Source organism: Ailuropoda melanoleuca, chromosome 13, assembly GCF_002007445.2.
Source record: "Ailuropoda melanoleuca isolate Jingjing chromosome 13, ASM200744v2, whole genome shotgun sequence".
NCBI classification, from domain to species: Eukaryota; Metazoa; Chordata; class Mammalia; order Carnivora; family Ursidae; genus Ailuropoda; species Ailuropoda melanoleuca.
The window spans coordinates 45,631,965-45,653,547 of NC_048230.1; the positions used below are offsets into that span (position 1 = coordinate 45,631,965).

General features: G+C 62.9%; 2 protein-coding genes across 2 annotated transcripts in view; one reads left to right on the forward strand and one right to left on the reverse strand.

Moving 5' to 3' along the window:
* The first annotated feature begins 616 nt into the window (after positions 1-616).
* Positions 617-15,659, forward strand: CHRNA4 (cholinergic receptor nicotinic alpha 4 subunit). The gene is made up of 5 exons (XM_034641347.1): positions 617-832; positions 2,213-2,364; positions 5,476-5,633; positions 9,754-11,122; positions 13,971-15,659. Exons 1-5 carry the CDS (start codon positions 751-753, stop codon positions 14,094-14,096), a joined length of 1,887 nt encoding a protein of 628 aa, XP_034497238.1. The 5' UTR covers positions 617-750; the 3' UTR covers positions 14,097-15,659.
* Positions 15,435-21,583, reverse strand: part of COL20A1 (collagen type XX alpha 1 chain) — a 26,249-nt gene continuing 20,100 nt past the window's right edge. The window contains exon 22 of the mRNA XM_034641562.1: positions 15,435-15,860. Within this exon, the coding sequence (XP_034497453.1) occupies positions 15,435-15,860 (426 nt within the window). The remainder of the gene's footprint in view (positions 15,861-21,583) is intronic.

A 21,583-nucleotide genomic window follows, 5' to 3' on the forward strand; every position in this document is an offset into this window, starting at 1 on the left:
GCCCCGCAGCCGCCCTCCCGCTCCTCAGCCACAGTCCACAGCGCGAGTTCCAGGCCGGATCTGGAGGCAGTGGAGCGGCTTCGCCCGGGGCGGGGGCTTGAGGTTTCTCTCCCCAGAAGGACGGGCAGAGACGCCTGGACTCCCCATGGACGCTTTCTGGTCCGCGGGGGACAGGCTGATAGGGGGTGGTCTTTCCTGAACGCCTGGCTGGGGAAGAAGACCAGGGGCTAGTGATTTCCGAACTGCGGAGCGGGGCGGGGGTGATGGAGTTAACCAGGCGCGTGCCGGCCGTCAGGGGCCCCTGGGTGCGCGGCCCCCACGCAGGCAGGCCGTGGGGCTCCAGGACTGGGGACGGGGGTGGAGGTCAGTGTGTTGTGGTCCGGAAACCAGCCCGGCGCCAGGATCCCCCAGTCGTAGGCAGGGACTACGGGCCCCCGCCCCTGGCTTGGGCACGTCACCAGCCCCGGGGAGGACCAGGGAAACTTTACCCCAGCGCCGGCAGAGCGCAGCCTCCGCGCCCCCTCTCGGCGGGTGGTCTGCCCCCCCCACCCGCCCTCCTCCCTCACGTCCTCGCCCGCTTTCCCCCTCCTCCNTCGCCGCCGCCGCGCCTCGCGGGAGGAGCGGCGGAACCAGGCCCAGTGGACGGAGCGGCCCGCGCGGCGCGGGCATGAAGTTGGGCGCGCGCGGGCCTGGGAGCGGGGGCGCGGCGGAGACGGGAGCCGCCCGCGTCTAGAGCCCGCTCGGTGCGCCATGGAGCTCGGGGGCCCCGGGGCGCTGCCGCCGCCGCTGCTGCCGCCGCTGCTGCTGCTGCTGGGGGCCGGCTTCCTACCCGGTAAGTTTCGGGGCGCTAGACGGCCCCCTTTCGTCCAGTTCGGGGCGGCTTTGGACCTCCAGAGCCAGAGGAGGGGAGGCTCCTGGCTGCGGTCCCGAGCCGCGGGTGCGCGCAACGGGGCAGCCGCGGAGGCTCCCCCACTCCCAGACGCAAAGGCTGTCCTTCGGTGCGCACTGAGCGGGGCGAGGAAGGCGTTAACTCGCCCGCGAATGCGGGAGAGGGGTTTGGGTGGGGATGGGGGGGCTGCTGTTTGGGGAGCTGGACCTAGAAGCTCCAACTTGGGTAGAGAGAGGAGGGGCCCATCTCTCCCCGTCTTTATCCATCCGGCCAAATTTCCCTGCAGACACCCCCATGCCTGCTCCTGGTTTGGGGGAGCAGAGGTATGGCTTCCGCCCTTGGCCTCGCCCCATCTACGCCTTTTCTGCTCCCCCACGCTCACTGGGACAGGTGAAGTCCTAGCCCCCTCTGCCTCCCCTCCCCCCATCCCCTGGGCAGCCACCCTGCTATTCATAGGAGGGAATTTCAGCTCCTGGCCTCCCCAGTGAGGAGTGGGCTATACGTTCCTGGTGCAAGGGACCAGGAAGAATAAGGTTGGGGGAGGGGGGCCTCTGGACTCAGAGTGAAGAGTGGGCCTCGAGGGTCTAAGACTGACCCTAGGGGTGCTTGTGAATCCCCTCTTAACATCTGGTCTAGGGCACACAGGTGAGCAGGACTGAGCTGAGTGCAGGCAGCTGGTACCCTGTTCCCCTCCCAAACCCCCTTATGATGTGGTGACCCCAGTGCAGGAGCCCAGGAGCGACAGAGAGGCTCTCAGTCCACAGACTGGCCGATGGGGGCTGGGCTGGATCAGAGCGGCCCCTCCTCAGGAAGCAGAGCGTGTATGTTGGGGGGGGGTCACCCTTGACTCGTGGAAAGTCGTCTGTCTGTCCAGAAACACAGGGTGCTGGAATCCGCAGGGTCTGGTGATCACTCAGGGCTGCTGGCAGCCACAGGAAACTGGCTCTCCATCCCCCCATTTGGGCCTGCCCCCACTGTCCTGGAGTCCTGCGGTTACCCTCACCTTGTGCTTTGAGGCAAGGTTTTGGGAATCCAGCTGGCAGCTGGAGATCCAGCCCCTTCTTCCCAGTTAGCACTTACCCTTGTCTTTGGGGTTCAGTGCAGGGCGCCTGAGGGGCCTGGGAAGGCTTCCCTGAGGAGGTTACACTTTTACCCAGAGGGTAGGAGAGAAAGGAGGCCAGGAGTGGGGCAGGACGTGCAAATGTCCTGAGGTGGATGGGACTGGAGGGAGCCAGGGCCTGGTGGGAGCCCCGAGGGGGAAGCCTGGATGACTGCCATCCTGTGCCCCCGGGCCACACGTCTTCCTGTCCCCGTCCCCCCCAGTGAGCAGCCACGTGGAGACCCGGGCCCATGCGGAGGAACGGCTGCTGAAGAAGCTCTTCTCTGGTTATAACAAGTGGTCCCGGCCTGTGGCCAACATCTCGGATGTGGTTCTTGTCCACTTCGGGCTGTCCATCGCACAGCTCATTGATGTGGTAGGTGCCAAGGGTGGGGAGCGGGGAGCCCCGAGCCTCGGCCCCTCACACACAGCTGTGGAGGCTCATGCGGGAGGGAGCACCCCACCTGAGGGGAGGCCAGCCTGGTGGTGGCCGCAGAGCCTGGGGAGCCTGGAGGGCTGGGGGGCTGCCATCCGCACTGCATACAGGCTCTTCGTGTCCGGCCCTGGCAGAGCCCCGCCAACGCGCCCTCCTGGCGGAGCCCAGAGGACAGGGAGGCCTCCCAAGTAGGAAAACCCAAACGCCAGATTTTCAGCAGTAAGTCAGGGCCACGTCCTCCAGGAGCCAAGAGCAGAAAATGCCTCTGTGGGGCGGGGGCGGGGGCCCAGGCTGCAAGGGGCTGGAGGAGCTCTTGTGTGGCAGCGGGTGGCGGAGGGGTGGGCCTTGACCTGCTCTGGCAGCACCTGGTCTAGGAGAGCCCCACTGTCCACTGGTCTGGAATATGGTGTCCCAGCAAGGCTCGGACAGTTTGGGTGTGTTTACCTTCCTGGCTAGGACCCGAGAAGGCTGCTGGGAGGGTGCTGGGGGTCCAGCCTCCAAGTGGCTCTGGAAGGGCTGGGGCATCCGTTTGGGGTGGGGGACTAGGTAGTGGGTTCACTGGGGTGGGGCCCCGACTACCTTGGAGTCCAGGCTCCAGCCTGGCCGGGAGCGGGCCTCTGGGAGCTTGGTTCCCTCTCCGCGAGGAGGCCCTAGGCCTGCTGGGTTTGGAAGGGCTCGAGTTTTCCACACTAGGACCGGCCAGCTCTGGCTGCAGGGAGGGAGCTGGAATTCACCCAACTGGGGGCGGGGCTGTCGATACCCCCGCATGCCCACCTCAATCTCCTGCCAGGAGCCCAGGCTGGAGCCTGCTTGTGGAGGGGAGGGGCTGCCAGCGTTGGGCTGTGCGGGCCCTGACCCCGGACTGCTGTGTGTGGCTAGTGACCCGTGGCCGCCGGTGTTTCCACCTGTGCAATGGAATGGGCAGTGTTGTCAGGCGGAGGGGCAGCGTCGGGGGGAGGCTTTGGGAAGTGGGAAGGACAGAGGTGCGTGGGGACATCGGTCACACCACTCTGTCCTCAGTGGTGTCCAGACTGTCACCCTTGGGCGTCCTGGAACTAGGCCTCCGCTCATTCTGGCAGGTGCTCCTGGCAGGACGTGCTCAGCGTCGCTGCCCCGCTGAGGCTTGCACTCATGGGTGAAGGGGCGTCGGCCCCTGGCCTCCTCAGGATTGCTCATCGCCCTCACACTGCCACCCATTTGCCCAGGAGACACTGAGGCCGGGAGCACATAAGCTCTGAGGCCGTGATGAGGGACGTGCCAAGGCCCTGTGGCAGGGCCGGGCAGGGTGGAGAAGCCCCAGGCTCTGCTGTCTGCACCGGAGCTGGCCCAGGACGGGCCTGCACGCGGTGTGTGTGGATGAGCGGCTGTGTCCGGGCCCTGGCCCGAGGTCTGCACCTTGTGTGCAGGCAGAAGGGGTTGCACACGCCTGGCCGTTCTCCGCCAGCCCCTTGCAGGGCTCACGTGTTTGCTGCAGCACTGTGTCCGGTGGGGCGTGCTCCCATGTGCAAGCTCACACCAGCAGGGGAGCCTGAGGAGTCCTGGGGCTCTCCGGGCCCTGCCCCTTGAAGCTTGTTCTGAGCCTGGGGAGGTGCGAGCGGGGCTGGACAGGGAGGGCAGGGGCGTGGTGGGCAGGCAGCGCGGGGCAGGACTGTGTGGCAGAGGTCATTGGACTTTGTGTCCAGCACCAGTGGCAGGGCCCGATCAGGTCACGTTTACTCCTTGGCCTCCTTTGGGGGGTGGCCCGCCCTGGGTGGTCCGGGGGAGCAGGATTGAGGGCGGTGCCTGGGAGCGGTGAGAGGCATGGTCTCCGCCCCCTGAACTGGCCCACTGGGAGCTTGTCCCCTGGGGGAGGCAGGAGGGGAGGTGCCCAGGCCTGTGCTTTTTGGGCACAAGATGCCCCTCTGACCCAACGTAGGCACGGGACGCTGCTCTGGTCTGATGATCCCGGGGGTTTCTCTGGCTTCGGCGGTCTTTCCCAACGGCCTTTGTGTTCCTGGCCCGGGGCCGTTGCGGGGAAAGGTTGGGCCATGACAGGGTCAGGCACTGCCCCCAGCCCTGCCTAGCCCCCTCCCCTCAGGGGCGGAGCTGCTGCCAGGACCCCACGGACAACTGCACTCTGAGGGAGCCCTCCCATCAGTCTCCGAGGGCTCCTCTCTAAACCTTGGGCAAAGGGTCCACCACCAGGCCAGCCGCCTCTCAAGTGGGTGCCATGGGGGCTGGGGTGTGGCTGTGGCTCCCAGAGGCTGGTGAGATGTGAGGACCCCAGGGCTTCCCGTCCCCACAGACCCCTGTGTCCCCCCCTGGAGCGGGGTGTTCTCTGAGTGGCTCCAGCACGTGTTGGGAGCTGACTGCCCAGGGGACGGGTCTGTCTTGCTGCCCAGCAGAAATGTGCCGGCTGGCCCATCCCCATGAGCCAGTAGGGAAGAAAGGGGGTGGGGTGGGGTTGGGATAGTGGCTGGAAAGGGCTTCACGGGGTGTGTGGTCCAGCCTTCTCACTGGGACCGGTGACCACACAGTGACCTTGAGATGGAACCAGCCGGGTCTCCCGCTTCCACCTCTCCTCTTTCAGCCCCTTACCTGTCCACCTCAAGGTCCTGAGACGCTGGTGCTACAGGGGCAGCCTGTCCAGGGGCCAGTCTGCTGAGCAAGTGGGACCTTGTGCATCCCGGGGTTGCTCACCTGGGAGCCTGCAGATGGGCTGCCGTGACCAGCCGGGGGGGCCGATGCAGGCTGGCGGGGGACCCGGAAGGAGGCTGTCCTCCAGCAGCGTGGGAGCCCTCCGCACGTCCCACACATCTGACTGTAGCTGGGGGCAGGCCAGGAGCTGGCCACCTGCCAAGCCAGACAAGCCCTGTCCTCACTCTCTTTTTGGAAAGGTTGAAGGGCCTTGTCCCCACTTCTATAAGTCCCCTTGGGCTGACCATCCTGGACTTGGTTGCCTCCAGGGACGAGGTACTCACTCCTTCCTGAGGTCACGTGCTTCCCATGTTCAACTCAGGCCTGTCTTTGTGGGCGAGGAAACTCAGGGCCAGGAGAGAGCAAGGGGGAGAGGGAGACACACACACACACTCCCCCCCCCCCCCACACACACACACGTCCGTCCCCCAGGAGGTCACATCTGCCCTTCTNCCCGCTGACTACGAGAACGTCACCTCCATCCGCATTCCCTCTGAGCTCATTTGGCGGCCAGACATCGTCCTGTACAACAAGTGAGCTCGGGGAGGCCGGCGGGCGGGGGCGGCCGGCACCGGTGTCCCGGTGTGAGTGACCCGGGGGACCCGGGCATGCACAAGAGGCGGTGGCCTGTGTGTGCGCTCGCCCTAGGGACCCAGTGCTGAAGCCTCTGGGAGGGAGAGGAGGGAGCAAAGGAGGGGTGGAGGTCTGGGGGGGGGCCCTCCGGTGAGTACAGTGGGGACGGGGCCCTGGGGGCAGTGTGGGTCCCTCCCGGGCCGGGCCAGCCAGCCCGCTCAGGCATCATTTCCTCTCCGGGCGCAAGGGGAGCGCGGGCCCTAGAGCGGCACTGGTGTTTTCTGGATCAGCCCCTGGCCCAGCAGGTGGTGCCCTCCCCCCATCGCACACACCTTCCATCCGTCTGTGCAGGAAGCTCCCAGACTGCCTGCCCCAGTCCCGCCCCAGTCCCCCCTCTGCCCCAGCCCTTTGTGCCTTTTCACCTGGGTGCTCGCCCCTCCCCTGCCCTGGTGCCGTCACAGTCCTGGGAAGCAGCCCCTGGGACGGGATGCCTCTCGGAGTTGCTCACTTACAGCACCCTTCTGTGCCGGGAGCCAGGGTTTGCCAGGCGTGGCTGTGGCAGAGGGTGGGGTCCAAATTGTCTTTTCCCAGGACCCTCGCTGGGGGCTCCTGACCCTGGGGCAGCCTGACGTCCTCCCGTGTCCCCGTGTCGCTGCTGGGTCACAACTGGGTGGCTGATTCCCGGTGTCAGGCTCAGCCCCGGCAGCAGCTCCCATGGTGCTTACAGATAAAGCAAATGGAAGCACTTAGCTCCCTGAGGACCCCTGCCCTCCCCGCTGCCAGACCCCGATGGGCTCTGGTACAAAGCCCCTTCCAGGGCCCCCGGCGCTGGGCCTGACCTATAAAACGTTGCTATTTGATTAAGAACGATTGGGCTCCTCTTCCAACTTAATTGATTCCAGTAATGGCCACGGGAAGAGCTTGCTGGGTTTCGGGGGTGCATTGGGGGGGGCCGGCTCCGCGAATGGGAACACAGTGGTGCTGTTCTTCCCTCAGGGCAGGCTCCCTGCTCTCCACAGCAGCCCCGCCTGCACCAGCAGCCTGGGGTTCTCCAGCCTGCCCAGCCTTCCTGGGGTCGGCACCCAGCTCCCCGTGCCCCCCACCCCGGGCCCTGGCACTGGGTTCGTCTCAGTGATCGTTTGGTTCAGAGAACACGGTGTCTACGTCCTGGGACCCAGCGGAGCATTCGTGCTGTGGGACAGACAGCTCTGCTCTCCCCTGGCAGGACGGTGCCGGCTGAGATGAGCTCTGGGGCCTGTTCGGACCCCAGGACTGCAGCCCAGGAGAGTGGGGCTGCCCCCTCAAATTCCCTCCTTCTCTCTCCTCCTTCTAGGTCTCGGGTGGGGGGCAGGGGGTGGACCCCCAGCCTCTCTGTGGCGCTGTGGTCGGCATAGAGGCTCCTTCTGGCCAGGGCCGAGGGGTGGCTGATGCTGGCCAGGCCGGTGTGCACTTGTGTGTGTCCAGGTGGTCAGCCTGGGCTACTGGGTGAGGGGAAAGTTGGGGGGCAGCTTTCCTGATGGCTTTGGGGAATCCCGGGTTGGAGGATGTGCATGGGAGACCGTGCTGTCCACTTGGGGGCTTCTCCGTGTTGGCCCTTTGGGGCAGGGGGTTCGCGGGGCCTGGAGCAGAAACCTGGACGGGCCACAACGTGCTCTCGATCTGACCGTCTGACTGTTCGATCCCAGCGTCCGGAGCCCTGTGGCTTCCTGGAGGCCAGCGCTGCCAGAGGCGGGGCGCGGGGCCGGGACCTGCTGGCGGGTGCTTCCTCTCCCCTGCACCGGCCCACGTCCTTCACCCCTGGGCGCCTCGAAGCCAGGACGGGGGGAGGTTGGACCCCGCTCATCTGCCTTCTGGGATCTCCTACCTCCTCGAGAAGTGGGCCGGTGGAAGTGAGATGCTGCGTCACGGGGACCACGTCTGCCCACAGGTCCAGACCCCAAGTCCCGAGGGGGACGCGCTCCTGGGGGGGCTTCAGGACCTGAGCCAGGTCTGTGCTGGGCGAGGACACAGCAGCCCCCCAGGCTGGGGGCAGGGGGTGGGGGTGTGTGTGCAGCCACGGGGGTCCGCGAGCTGTGCACCTGGAGAAGACTGTGGGCGTCGAAACCTGGAGGCCTGGGTGCAGATCCCCCGTCCTGGGGCTGCTTTCAGTGAACATCTGGAACATTCCCTGCCCTTCCCGCGAGATCAGGGCCAGCCGGGCTCCTGCCGCTGACTGGAGCCTCTAGTCTCCCTGCGGAATGTTTGCTGAGCCGTGCGTGTGTCTGCTTTATGCCTCAGAGGGACCGCCTTTGGGTTTTGGAGCGATGTTGCTGAGGGAGGACGGTACGCGTCGTCCCGCCCCAGAGACAGCCTCAGTCCCACGCTGGAGTCCAAGCCGTGTGTCCCACGTGCAGAGCCCGTCACTCTTCCTGTGCATGCATCCGTGGGTCGCCACCTGCCACTGACCTAGATGTCAGCCCGGAAGGGTCCCTGGAGGTCACAGGCTCGGATTGGCACCAACTGAGTCCGTTGGGGGCCTCTGAGCTGGGTGTCTGGGGGCTTCTGGGCCATGGTGGGTGTGGGCAGGCAGGGAAGGCCGAGCTCTGGCTCACATCCCGGGTGGGCGGCTTCTCTGGCTCAGCTGCCGGGCCGGGGGGCTGCGCGGTGACCCCTCTGCTGTGACAAGGCATCGTGGTGCCCACGGGTGCTGCCCTGGGGAGGTTTCCCGTCAGCCCCTCAGAGCCAAGCCACGGGGCCGGCCACTGCCTCCACGTGCTCAGGGCGCCACCCATAGTCAGAGTGGACAGCCCAGGCCTGGGGGAAACCAAGGCAGGAGAGCGGTATGCACGCAGCTCAGGGTGCACCTGCTGGGGACCCTGTGCGGCGTCCAGGGGCTTCCAGCTGCGGAGCAGAGCGGGGCTGACACCGGAGCCGATGAGGGCGTGGGGAGGGGGCTGCTAGCAGGTGTTCCTGGGCTCCCATGGGCGCACTGCCTCATCCCACAATGCACCAGCGTGGCACACCCCACCTGTGTGCATCCTCGTGGAGACACTGAGGCGGACCTTGCTGTCTGGGGAGCACGGGGCTGGTGACAGCAGCCCCTCGTTCTGCCACCCACCTGGCCATGGACAGGGGCCAGCACCCCTGAGGCTGAGGGCAAGGCAGGAGGGCGGATGGCCAGAGGCAGGCCCTGTCCCCTCCTGCTCAGGTGGCCCAGGGTCCTCACCTGGGCAAGAAGGGGCGTCCGCACCTGTAAGTCGTGGGGGTAACGGACAGAAAGGGCTAAAGGTGCTCAGTGGCGTTGGCACACCCGGTCTGTGGCAGGGACGGTGGCTGGGCAGCCCCCCCCCCAAGCTTGGCCCATCCTCCCAAGGTGACCTGCAGGGGACCTGGCTCCATCCCAGGAGGCCTTGTAAAGTCCACGGCGCAGAGCCCAGAAGCCACTGTCATGTGCGTGTCCTCGTCTGTAGGGCGTAGACGGCCAGGTGGGCAGTGGTGGGTCCCAGGAGGGGCTGCTCGGCCCCCACCCACCTGGATGCAAGTCTGCGGGGGATATGGGCGGGGGCCGAGACCTTCTGAGGAGCCATCCCCTCTGCCCTCTGTCCTCTGCCGTGGGCGCAGGGGCGGGAGAGTGGGGGGCTCTGTTCCTGAGTCAGGCCCCACTTGCCCTCACACCGTGGACAGGAGCTCCCCGACCTTGGACCCTCGCAGGGACGTGACCCCCTGTGGGCTGCCTGTTGGTTCCCAGGGCAGACAGCTCATAGCTCAGGACAGAGACGGACCAGGCCCCACCTGCCCTTGGTGTTAGCAGGTGCAGGACCCCCGTCCCTGCCCTACCCGCCAAGTAACCACCATGGTCACCAACACGCTTGTGTGTCAGGCACGGCGTGGGCCGCTCAGTCCTCCAAGCCACGTCCCCCCGGGGTGGGGGCGATAAACCGAGGCTGAGGACTGGTGTGTCCGGGGCCATCAGCCCAGCTCTCCCCGGGCCGCGGTCTCCGGCCGGGTCCCCATCTTTCTTTGCTCGCCCGTGAAGCCAGAATGCGCGTGAGAGCTGGGCTGCGGTTTCGGTGGGCCTCACGCCCCTCTCTTCCCGCACAGCGCGGACGGGGACTTTGCGGTCACCCACCTGACCAAGGCTCACCTCTTCCACGACGGGCGGGTCCAGTGGACGCCCCCCGCCATCTACAAGAGCTCCTGCAGTATCGACGTCACCTTCTTCCCGTTCGACCAGCAGAACTGCACCATGAAGTTCGGGTCCTGGACGTACGACAAGGCCAAGATCGACTTGGTAAGCATGCACAGCCGCGTGGACCAGCTGGACCTGTGGGAGAGCGGCGAGTGGGTCATCGTGGACGCGGTCGGCACCTACAACACACGCAAGTACGAGTGCTGCGCGGAGGTGTACCCCGACATCACCTACGCCTTCGTCATCCGCCGCCTGCCCCTTTTCTACACCATCAACCTCATCATCCCCTGCCTGCTCATCTCCTGCCTCACCGTGCTGGTTTTCTACCTGCCGTCCGAGTGCGGCGAGAAGGTCACGCTCTGCATCTCCGTGCTGCTCTCGCTGACCGTCTTCCTGCTGCTCATCACCGAGATCATCCCCTCCACCTCGCTGGTCATCCCGCTCATCGGCGAGTACCTGCTGTTCACCATGGTCTTCGTCACGCTGTCCATCGTCATCACCGTCTTCGTGCTCAACGTGCACCACCGCTCGCCGCGCACGCACACCATGCCCGCCTGGGTGCGCCGCGTCTTCCTGGACGTGGTGCCCCGCCTGCTCTTCATGAAGCGGCCGTCGGCGGTCAAGGACAATTGCAGGCGGCTCATCGAGTCCATGCATAAGATGGCCGGCGCCCCCGGCTTCTGGCCCGAGCCCGAGGGGGAGCCCAGCTTCATGGGCGGAGCCCGGAGCCGGGGCCCCTCGCGCTCCCCGTCCTTCTGCAGCCCCCTGGACGAGCCAGCCGAGCCCCGGCCAGCCTTCGAGTCGCCCTCGGAGCAGGTCCCCGTGCCGCAGCGCTCCGAGGCTGAGAAAGGGAGCCCCTGCCCCTCGCCTGACTCCTGCCACCCACCCGCCGGTACCCGGGCCCCGGGGCTCACCAAAGCCCGGTCCCTGAGCGTCCAGCACGTGCCCAGCCCCGCTGAAACAGCGGAGGACGGTGTTCGATGCCGGTCTCGGAGCATCCAGTCCTGCATTCTCCAAGATGATGCCGCTTCCCCGGCCGGGGGCCCTGTGGCCGGCTCCCCCAGCTTTCCGAAGGCCAGCTCAGCCGAGCTCCCGCCCCCAGACCAGCCTTCTCCATGCAAATGCAGGTGCAAGAAGGAGCCATCCCCAAACGCCGTGCTCAAAGCCCGGGGCACCAAGGCTCCCCCCCGGCACCTGCCCCTGTCTCCGGCCCTGACGCGGGCGGTAGAGGGTGTCCAGTACATCGCGGACCATCTGAAGGCGGAAGACACAGACTTCTCGGTAAGTTGCTGCCTCTGGCTGGACAGACTCTGCCTGCTTCCCTTTCCTCTTTGGAGGAGGGTGTGGCCAGTGAAACATCCAAAACCCAGGGCCCAGACTGGGGCTACTAAGCTCCGGGGTGCGTGCAGCCCCAGCCCCCACCCTGTCCTGCTCTCTCCCCCGGAGCATCTGGTTCCGCCAGGCGGTCCCTGGGGTGGCACTGGGGCAGGTGGCCCAGAGTGGTTGGGAGCACGGACTGTGGGGGTGTCTTCTGTGTTGTTCAGCACACGGGGGGCCCATAGGCGGCAGACAGGCCTTGCCCGGGAAGTCTGGGTACCGTTGCTGACCACCAGGAATGCCCCGTCTGGGGCTGGGAGGGGGCCTCTGGGAAGGGACTGGGGGCAGCTGGGCCCAGGTGCAGGGGTGGAGGGGTAGGGGTAGGGGCTGAAAGGAGGCCTGATGGGGAGGGGAAGGACTGGGGCCTGGGGCACAGCCCTGCCTCTCTGGCCAGCACCCTGCATGTCAAGCTGGGGAGAGGGAGCAGGGAGTTGTGGGTGTAGGGACAGTAACGCTGGCCCAGCCACAGGAACCTAGGGACCCAGTGACCCCAGGGACCCCAGGGAGCTGGTCCTCCTATGGGGGCTCCCCACTCACCAGCAGGGATCAAAGGAGCCCGGAGCGTGTCCCCAGTCCCTCTAAGTGTCTGCCTGACCCCCCGTCACTAAGGGAACGTTCCTCTTTTCTTCTGCTGGTATTTGCCTGTCATGGGGTCGTGGCGGTGGGGTGGGGGGTCCCAAGGGCCAGGAGTCCCAGCTCAGACCTGGCGGACACTCAGGACCCCACGTAGTCAGGAGGGAGGGAGGGGTGTCTACAGGGGTCCGGGCGGATGGGGAGCCCTCAGGTCAGAGCACGGGCAGGAGTAGTGGGGGGGGGGCCATCGCTCGCTGACAGCCTGGGCCCGGCAGCCGCCCTGCTGCGTTGACCTTCCCCTTGTCGGGGCATTCTGCCCTGTGACGCCTGCTGCCGCCGCTGGCGTGGACACTGCTCCTCCGTGCCCCTGCCTGCACCTTGGTTCATGGCCCCTGATTGCGTGTGGGACACGTGTGGCCCCGGGACCGCCTGCCGCGTGGCTGAGCGAGCCCTGGGCAGGATCAGGGGCCCTGGGCCCACGTAGGACACCCCTGGGAGTGGGACACCCTGCGGAATCTTAAGAGGCCGTGAAGCCATTCCGGAGGTTTCTGGAAGGTTCTGCCTGGGAGGACCTACGTCTGGGACCCCATTTTGCTGCCAGCTCTTGAAACAACAGACAGCTCCCTGACTCGACGTGCAGGTCTGAGTGCCGCCGAGGAGTGGGACCAGAATCATGTCGGGCTCTGGCGGCCGTGCGCATGCGTCTGGCTGGGCCCAGCCCGGCATTTATCTGCGCGGCGTGACGGGCCACCGCGACCTGGTTCTGGCTTCGGGGCGACACCAGGCTCTGGGGAGCCAAGCTGCCTTGACAAGGATGGACCTTGGATGCTCTGGGCGGCTTTGTCCGCGAGCCTTTCATCCTCAGGATGGGGGACACACCCGGGGAGATCAAAGAGCAGAGGACGAGGCCACGGCTGCTTCTCAGCCTTCCTGGAACGGAGGGTCCTGGAGGGATTTCTTATTTATAAGTGACCTTGTTTGCTCTCCAGTTTCGGTTGGGTTTAAAACCATCAGGGTGTCTCTGATCCCTTGAGAAATCAGAGCAGAAAATGGCAGTGGAGAGCCCTCCGTACCCTTAACACCCCCGAACGGGAGGGCTGAGCCTGCCCCCTGCCTCGGCCGTCCTGCCCTCAGTGCCCGGCTGGCCTGAGCCCCGGGGCCGTATCCTTTCCCGTCCCTCAGGTGCCGACAGACTGACCCACCCAGGACACGCTTGTGGCCACGGCCTCGGCCTCCCGGAGGCTCTGCCCTGGGTGACCCTGGGGGAGGCAGAGGCCGTGGGGTCGGGAGCCAGCACCGCAGAGCGGCCGGCCTGGGTTGAGATCTGGGATGTGTGACTCTGGCCGCCCCCAGCCGCCCTGTGCCGCGGAGTCCCCATCTGTACACAGATGGTCCTGCCGCCTTTCTTCAGGCCAATGACCGCAGGGGATGCGGCTCACTGCCTGCCCTCTGGCCTTAGCGAGCAGGACCCCACCTCAAGCCGGGGCCTCTCCGTCACCCCCGGTGAGGGGCCCTGCGCTCCTGGCAGCTCTGCCCTACTTGGAGCTGGCCTGCGGTGCCCGGGTCTGTGTCTGCCTCGAGGGGCTTCAGGGACAGAGCTGAGACCCCGCTGACCCAGGAGGGCAGCTGGCCTGTGAGCACTGCCCCGGGAGCAGGGTGGGCAGGAGCGGAGGGCAGCTGGGTCTCAGCCGTCGCTCTCTGGGTGCGGTCTGCCGTGGGACCCCCACCAGGACGGTCCTGGCCCTGGCCCTGAATAGCCAAGGTGTGGGCGTCCCCTGTCTGGGCCTCACTGTCCTCATCTGCACGATGGGGTGCACTCGATGGCCTCCATGGTGCCCCTCCCAGCTTGGTGAACAGAGAGATTTCCCCATGAATCAGCCTAGACCCTCATGTCCCCAAAGGCCCTCCCCTGCTCGGGCTCCCTGTCCGCCTCCCTCGGGCTGCACTGCTGTCCCCCTTAGAGGATGTTGACCCCAGTGCAACACAGGCCTCGGCCAGGCAGGTCACGTGTCTGAGCCCCACCTGTTGGTCACCTCCGTGCAGATGGTCACCTTGCGTGGTTTTGGTGTCAGGGAGGGGACACGGAGAGCCTGCCTTAGACAGCACCAGGTTCTAGAAGGTACTGGCGGCCTGGAGCCCCGAGGACGGCGGGCTAGAGTGACCGTGTGTCTGTCCGCAGGTGAAGGAGGACTGGAAGTACGTGGCCATGGTCATCGACCGCATCTTCCTCTGGGTGTTCATCATCGTCTGCCTGCTGGGGACCGCGGGCCTCTTCCTGCCACCCTGGCTGGCCGGCATGATATAGCGGGGCGGGGCCGGGCACCCGCAGGACCCCCGCGACGTCTGCGGACTGCTCGCCCGGGGTCTGTGCCTGGCCGTCCGGGACTCCTGCATTCTGTGGGGTCACGCCATTCGCCAAATCGTCCCCCCATATTCTGTGGACTGCAAGATGGCCTTGGGAAGGGCCACTGGCCCTGGGGAAGCTGGCTCAGTCCTGCTGAGACCTGTGGGGGGGCGGCCGGGCCGGAAAGGGCAGCGGGTAAACGCCTATTCTTGTCTGGAGGGTGGGGTCACAGCCCGCATCTTATTAAAGTTTATCTGGAGCATGGCGACACATTGGGTTCCTGCCCGGGACACGCATCTGACCCCTCAGCCAGCAGCCCAGCAGTCCCACCTGTCCCAGGGCCACGCCTTCCGGCCCCTCCCAGCCCCACGTGCCCCTGGTCCCTGTGGGATCGTGGACGCCTCCTCAGGTGGGCTCGCTTGGACCTCACAGAGGCCGGGCAGCAGACTCTCAAATCTCATTTGCGGGGGTGGGTCCAAGCAGGGATTTTCTTGTCTCGGTTTATTCTGGGTAAATTAGTGTCAGGGCAAGTCTCGTGCCTGAGGGGCTTTGAGGAATGGTGTTGGGCCGGGGCCTGCATGAAGGGGAGTCTAGGGATGGTGCCCCATGGCGAGGGCACCCTTCACCCCAGGGAGTGTGGGCGTCTGCCTTCCTGGGGTCCTGGGGTCCTGGGCAAGCATTTGCAGGGGCCCAGTGATGCAGCCAGGGTCCCAGTGGGCACTGGTAGTTTGGGAAGGCCCTGGGGCAGTGTCTAGACCGAGGCCTCCGGGGCCCTTATCCGGGCTCTCCCCAACCTCCCGTGGGTCCCCCTCTGCACACAGCCCCTTGAGACACCCTCCCTGAAGCACAGACGTGGTAGCCATGGTGAGGGGTCCCTGAGGTCAGCCAGGCTGACTCTGGGGCCCTCGGGAGTGCGGTTCCTGGGGCTGGGGCCCCTGAGAAATGTCATGGGGTGGAGGAGACCCCCATGGGCCTCCCCTGGGCTTGTCTTCCTGGAGCCAGCACAGCCTGGGGGACCTGGTGTCCTCCTCTGCAAGGCGCCCCAGTAGTACCCCTGGGGGTGGCGTGGGGGCGGCACGAGCTGCCCCTGGGCTCTCCCTGATTCTTCGGAGCCTTTAGGCCCCGAGTGCCACGGAAGGGGTAAGGACGACCTTCAGAGAGGACAAAGGAATCTGTGCCCCCTACCGATGGTCAAATCCCACCTCCTCTGACCCCCTTACTTCAGGGGAGCTGAATGGCATGTGGGAGCAGGTGGGAGCTGGCCCTGGAGCCCGCCTCCCTGCGCACGAGGTGCCTGGGTCAGGAGAGGGAGCAGACGGTGACCAAGCATCCGAGGGGCCTTGCTGCTGCCAGCCCCAACCGCGGGTCCCCGTCGGCAGTGACGCTGGGCTGCGTGAGCCCCAGGGCCGCAGCCACACCCTCGCCCTCCCTGTCCCCTGGGGCACCGGTGACACCGGACCCGACTGGGGCCTGGAAGGTCCTCACGCCCAGGAGCAGGGTGCAGAGACCCGAGGGTCTAAGTCCGGGCATTGTTGCCCCACCTGCCTCGTAGGGCGCCATCTGGGCAGCCATGCCCGCGTGGCGGGTGGGGGGCTCCAGGCCCCGCATAGGGGCCGGGACACGGATTTCAGATGTAAGCACTTCAGTCCTTACATAAGCGGGTGCAGACGTGCGGTGGCCGCGGGGAGGGTCCCTGGCACTGGGCCCGGCCGCCGATGTTCTTTTCTGGGTCGGGAGAGACCACGGAGCTGCTGGCACGGAGATTCTCGCCTGCCCCTTTCTTGTTTTAGGTTTTTGTTGTGCTTTTTTGAGACTCAAAAAACCATGTCAGAAAATCCAGGAAAACTCGGCGCCATGTTCCCATCTCACCAGCTGAGCCACAATTACAGTCGTGTTGTATTTGCCTCCAGGGTTGTGTTTTCCACTGAGGCAAATTCTCCAAGCGACAAAGTGCATGATCTTCAGCCCTCCTGTGAGTCTGACGGAGTGAGACACCGAGGACCCAGGACCCCATTGCGCACACGGGACGCCGTGGTCCCCGGAAAGCCCGCCGGCCCACTCTGGTGGCGAGGGCGGAGCCCTGCGGTGCGGTCCAGCCGGGGCGGCATCGCCAAGACCCCTCGTGGTCTTGTGTCTGTCCGTGAATTTATAACAGAAGCTGCCGAGTGGCGTTCTCCGTCCGCGTGAACGAAAGCACGCTGCGTCCTGGGTCACCGTCCACGGCCTTTGCTCCCCGTCCCCGGTGGTTCTGAGCTGCCGTGAGCCCAGTGAGGTCTTTGTGTGGTGCGTGTCCTCGTTTCCTGTCGTGTTAACCGTGTTTTTATGGTTGGTATCTTGTGATGTTAGGACATCTTGGGGGCCTCACTGGCCTGGGGAGGGACGGCCCCCAGGGCTAGCGGGTTCCCGGGAGTGGCGGCCGTTTGTCTGGAGCATGCCAGGCGTATGCTGCCCGTCCCTCCTGCCGCCGGGCCCCACCACCTGCGTGCCCAGCTCTCCCCGACCCCGAAACACTATCCCCCGCCTCACTCACCCAGGGCCAGGGGCCAGGGGCAGCCCCGCGCTCCAAACCAGCCAGTCCTGAGTCGTCCGCCCTGCCCTGCCTTGGAAGCCCCAGTAAAAGGCTGTGGCCTGGGCCTTCCCCTCACCCTGCCTTGTGGCCCTGGGGGCACAGCATGGAAATGAAGTAATCGATCGTCCTTTCAACGGCACTGGCCTCTCCGTGGCCTTGCCTGGTCCCCTGAACGAGCGGAGTCGGGCCTGGAGTGCTGTCATCATGCGCTCTGTCACGGGAGCTGGCCGGCGCCCGGGTCCCCGGAGTGACCGCGCACCTCTGCTTTCCCACCACAAGCGTGTTTAGGTCCGGCATTCCCCACCTTTGACGACACCTGGGGCAGCAGGCCACGCCGGCCACAGCACTTGGCCACACCCTGCTGTGTGTGGCCCACGGTGGCAGGTCTGGAGGTTCCACGGAGACCTCGTGGCCCACAAAGCAGAAACGGCTCCCGCCTGAGCCCTCACAGGACAGGTTCGTGGTCCCGGTGCGTTTACAGCAGCGACTGCTCGCCCCGACGGCGGTTCTGCCGTCGGACAGCACAACACCCGGGCCTGGGGGTCCGCGGATGATGGCAGGGGCCATCCTCAACACACTGCTGGCGTGTTGGGACATCTGCCTGACCCACGGGTGCACAATGGGGGCATAGCTTGATCCGCTTTCCTGCCCGGACAGGCCGGGCCGCACCCCCGCCCCGGCCGTCTGCCAGTCTTGCCTGTTCTTGGATTTCACAGACGGGAACACAGTGGCACTCACGCCAGCTTCCTTTCCTCAGCCTGTGTCCGCTCTCCATCCATTTGCTATGCACAGCCCCGGTCAGCGAGCTCCAGCTGTTCCGCTGGGTTCTGAGTGCGGCTATGCCAGCCTTTATTTACCCATCCCCTGCTGCTGGACATCGGGGCTGTTCCCAGTTTGGGGCTGTTACACGTAATTCTGCTGTGAACATCTTTGGGCGTGTTTCAGTGCATTTGTGCATTTCTGTTGGTCGTACCGCTAGGAGCGATGGCTCCGAGGTGGGAAGGGCGTGCATGCGCCGTGTGAGCTGCGGTCGGACTGGACGTCTGGTGACGCTGTTGCTCCCCTTTGCCTCCTTGCCCCCCCTCCACGCCGAGGCTTCTCGTCTGCGCCGGTCTGGCGGGGACAGCGGGGTCTCACCGTGCTGTCAGCAGCATTTCTGCAGCGCGGTAGCGAGGCTGGATTCTTACCATATGTTCCTCGCCTGCCGTGTGAATGTGCGTTCTTGTCCTTTGCCAGCTTCCCAGGGTTCAGTGTGGGCTTCTGATTTAATCCAACTGAAGACAGTTTGATTTTACAATTGTGACGCTTTGGGGCCCAGCGTACGGTTGATCTCAGCCAATGCTCCATATACGCTCAATAGGGAGGTGCGGCTTGCTGTGGGGAATGTTCTAGAAATGCCGGCCAGGTCAAGTCAGGGGAGAGGTGTGCTCTGGGAGCTGCAGACTGTGGCTTTCTGTCTCCTCTCCCTCCCGATTCCCGAGCAGGTGCGGGTGTCACCGAGGCCCGCTGTGGGTTTGTCCGCTTCTCCTTCCGGCTGTCAGCTTCTGCCCCGTCTATCCCGCAGCTCTGGGGCCGTTGTCCTGCTGAGCGGCCCTGTTCACCCTTACGTAACGCCCCCCTTCGTCTCGGGCTGTGTTCTGTGCTTTGAAGTGGACTTTTCCTGACAACAGCATTGCCGTTGAGGCTCCCTTTGGAGGTGTTTCCACCTTCAATCGCTAACCTGACTCATGTCACTGTTTACGATGCGGACGACGTGTGGCTACCACCCAAGTCAAGAGACGGAGCATTTCCGTCGCCCCAGGACGCCCCTCCGCTCCCCAGGAAACCACCGCCACGACCGCCATGGCTATAGAGACTTTGCGTGTTCTCGAACCTCGCGGAAGCGGGAGATACCCTTCGCAATGGCCTCTTCGGTTCGGCGCGCGTCGGCCGCTCGTGTCCGAGAACAGCCCGCGGTTGACTGACGCGCTGATGGACATTTGTGTTGCTCCCGTTCGGCGCTGTCATGAGGTTGAGGCTTCGCACACACACACGAAGCTTTTGTGGAAATGCTTTCATTTCTTTGGGGCAAATACCTGGACTTTCGGGGCCGCCGGAGACTGGTGCTTCTGTCTTTGTAAGGAGCTGAGACACTTGGCGGCCGTGCGGCCCTGCGCCCCTGCGGCCGCCCTCAGCGACACCTGGTGTGGGCTCGCTGGCCCACCGTGTGCCTCGTTCATGAAGTGTTGAAATGTTTTCTTATTACTTATCGCTTTCTTTTAATGAGTTGTTAATATTTCTTCCCTCCCGTCTGTGACTGTATTTTTCATTTTCTTAATGGTGTCTTGAAGAAAAGCTTTTCATTTCGATAAAGTGTGATGTGTTACTGTTCCCTCCTATAGTTATTGCGTATGGACCCTTCCTAAGAAATCTGCTTATCCCGAGGTTGTATGTACGTCCGTATTTCCTTCCACAAAGTTTTGTTTTAGCTTTAATGTTGCCGGTTTTTTAAAGATTTTATTTATTTATTTGAGAGAGGGAGAATGAGCATGAGAGAGAGAGAGAGAGGGAGGGAGAGAAAGCACCAGCGGGATGAGCGGCAGAGGGAGAAGCCGACCCCCGCTGAGCAGGGAGCCCGACATGGGACTCGATCCCAGGACCCCGGGATCGTGACCTGAGCTGAAGGCAGACGCTTCACCGACTGAGCCACCCAGGGGCCCCTACGTTTCGGTTTATAACATTTTTCAAGTCAGTTTTTGTGCGTGGTGTGAGATGAGGCCGGGGGTCCATGCTTTTGACTCAAACCTCCAGCTGTCTCTGCACCATTTGTAGGAAACGCCGTCCTTCCGCATCGGAACGCCCACAGCAGCCGCCTCATGCGTTGTCCTGGTCTGGGTGGTTCTCGGTCCGTCCCGGCTGCCCCATCCTGGCTAGAAGCAGAAAGCTGGGTCTCGCCTTTCAACGCAGTTTGGGGAGCTCATCTTTTGATGCGTTAAACTCACTTATACGTATTGTAATTTCTGCTACATTGGGATATGTTTACGTATTTCTCTTGTTTTTCTGTTTACGTGTTCTATCTCCTTCCATAAAAGAAAACGTGACCTAGTTGGCTGATCTTGAAGGTTATACGTGGCCGCTCCCAACTTAAGGCCAAGGTCTGTACGTCTCAAGAGTTTAATGAATCGATGTCATGCCGCCCACGGCCCGATAAAGCAAGCGTTTTGGTTGCCTCAGGGACCTGCCCTCCCACACACCAGCCACCATGGAAGGATCTAGAATCGTAGTGATTTCTCCGTGTGGAGGCCTTCGTTATTCAGTTGGTAGCAAATTTCATGACGTCTTTCAGTGACTGTGGGGTTTCCCATGTATTGGGTCTAATTTCTGGTTATTCTCCCCTTTCTGCAGAAACCCCCCCCAAATGGATTGCCAAAGAGAACCTTGTTGCCCCTTCTGAGACTTTGTGGATTCTCAGAATACGTTTCTACCCCATTGATTTCAGTGAAAATTCCACTGGATGTAAAGTTTGAGTATGTTCTCTTCAGCACTTTGGGTTATTTCTCCCCGTCTTCTGCCGTTGAGCTGACTCCTAAGGGATATTTCCATTATCTTCGTCATGTTTTGCATTAAAGAATCTAACGGTTTTTTTTAGAGGGGGAGGAGGGTCGGAGTGAGGGACTCGGAAGTGGAAAGGTGATAGGCCAAGTTTTATTGTCAGGGCAACAGTGACTACGGTTCAGTGTCCTGAGTATAGTGGTTGATGATAATACCCAGTGTTAGGGGTATGGATGCGGTGGCTTGTGTTAGAAAATATTTTGTGGAAGTTCCTATGGTTCGTGGNCAGTGTCCTGAGTATAGTGGTTGATGATAATACCCAGTGTTAGGGGTATGGATGCGGTGGCTTGTGTTAGAAAATATTTTGTGGAAGTTCCTATGGTTCGTGGATTGAATTTTTTTTTATCAGAATTGGGATGATTGCTAGTATAATTATTTCAAAGCCAATTTGGATTATAAGTCAGTGGGAGCCGAATAGTACAATTATAGTTCTTAAGATGATAGNCTCGTGGATTGAATTTTTTTTTAATCAGAATTGGGATGATTGCTAGTATATTTATTTCAAAGCCAATTTGGATTATAAGTCAGTGGGAGCCGAATAGTACAATTATAGTTCTTAAGATGATAGTAGACATAATGACGAGGGTGGGAGGCTTTGTTAGTACAGGAAGGGGATAAACCCATGCTTCGGGGCATGGGCCTGAGAGCTGGTTTAGCTGCCCTTACTTTAGAATGTGGTGTAATTAGGTAGCACGAAGTTTTTTGAATTCTTAAGATTAGGATTGATTCCTATAATTCTAGAAATAAGAGGACTTAACCCTCTATTATTTACTCTATCAAAGTCATTCTTTCATCAGACATGTTCCTTACGTTTGGGGAGGGATGCTTGCTGTAACGATGGGTAGAGTGACGTGTCACATGCATAGGGCTAGTGTAAGTGGTAGGAAATTTTTTCATAATAGGCGTATTAGTTGATCATATCGGAATCATGGGTAGGGTGCTCAGATTAAGGAGGAGATTGTTGGGAACAGGGTTTGACAGTGAAGTTAACAGCATATAGTTCTGGTGTGTAGGGCTGTGGGATGCCCCGAAAAACAGAATGGTTGTAAGGGTATTAATTATGATAATATTGGCATACTCTGCTAGGAAAAATCAAGCAAATGGACCTGCTGCATATTTGACGTTGAACCCTAAGACTGATTCTTCCTTCTCCTCTTGTGTCCTCCCCACGGGGCTTCCGATGGTCTTTTCTTCGCTCCTGTTAATTCTGGCTTCCTGTTACTACTGTCCATCCCTCCCTCTTTGAAGGTGTTGTGGGTTTTAGGTTAATGGCTGAAGAGGACGTGCA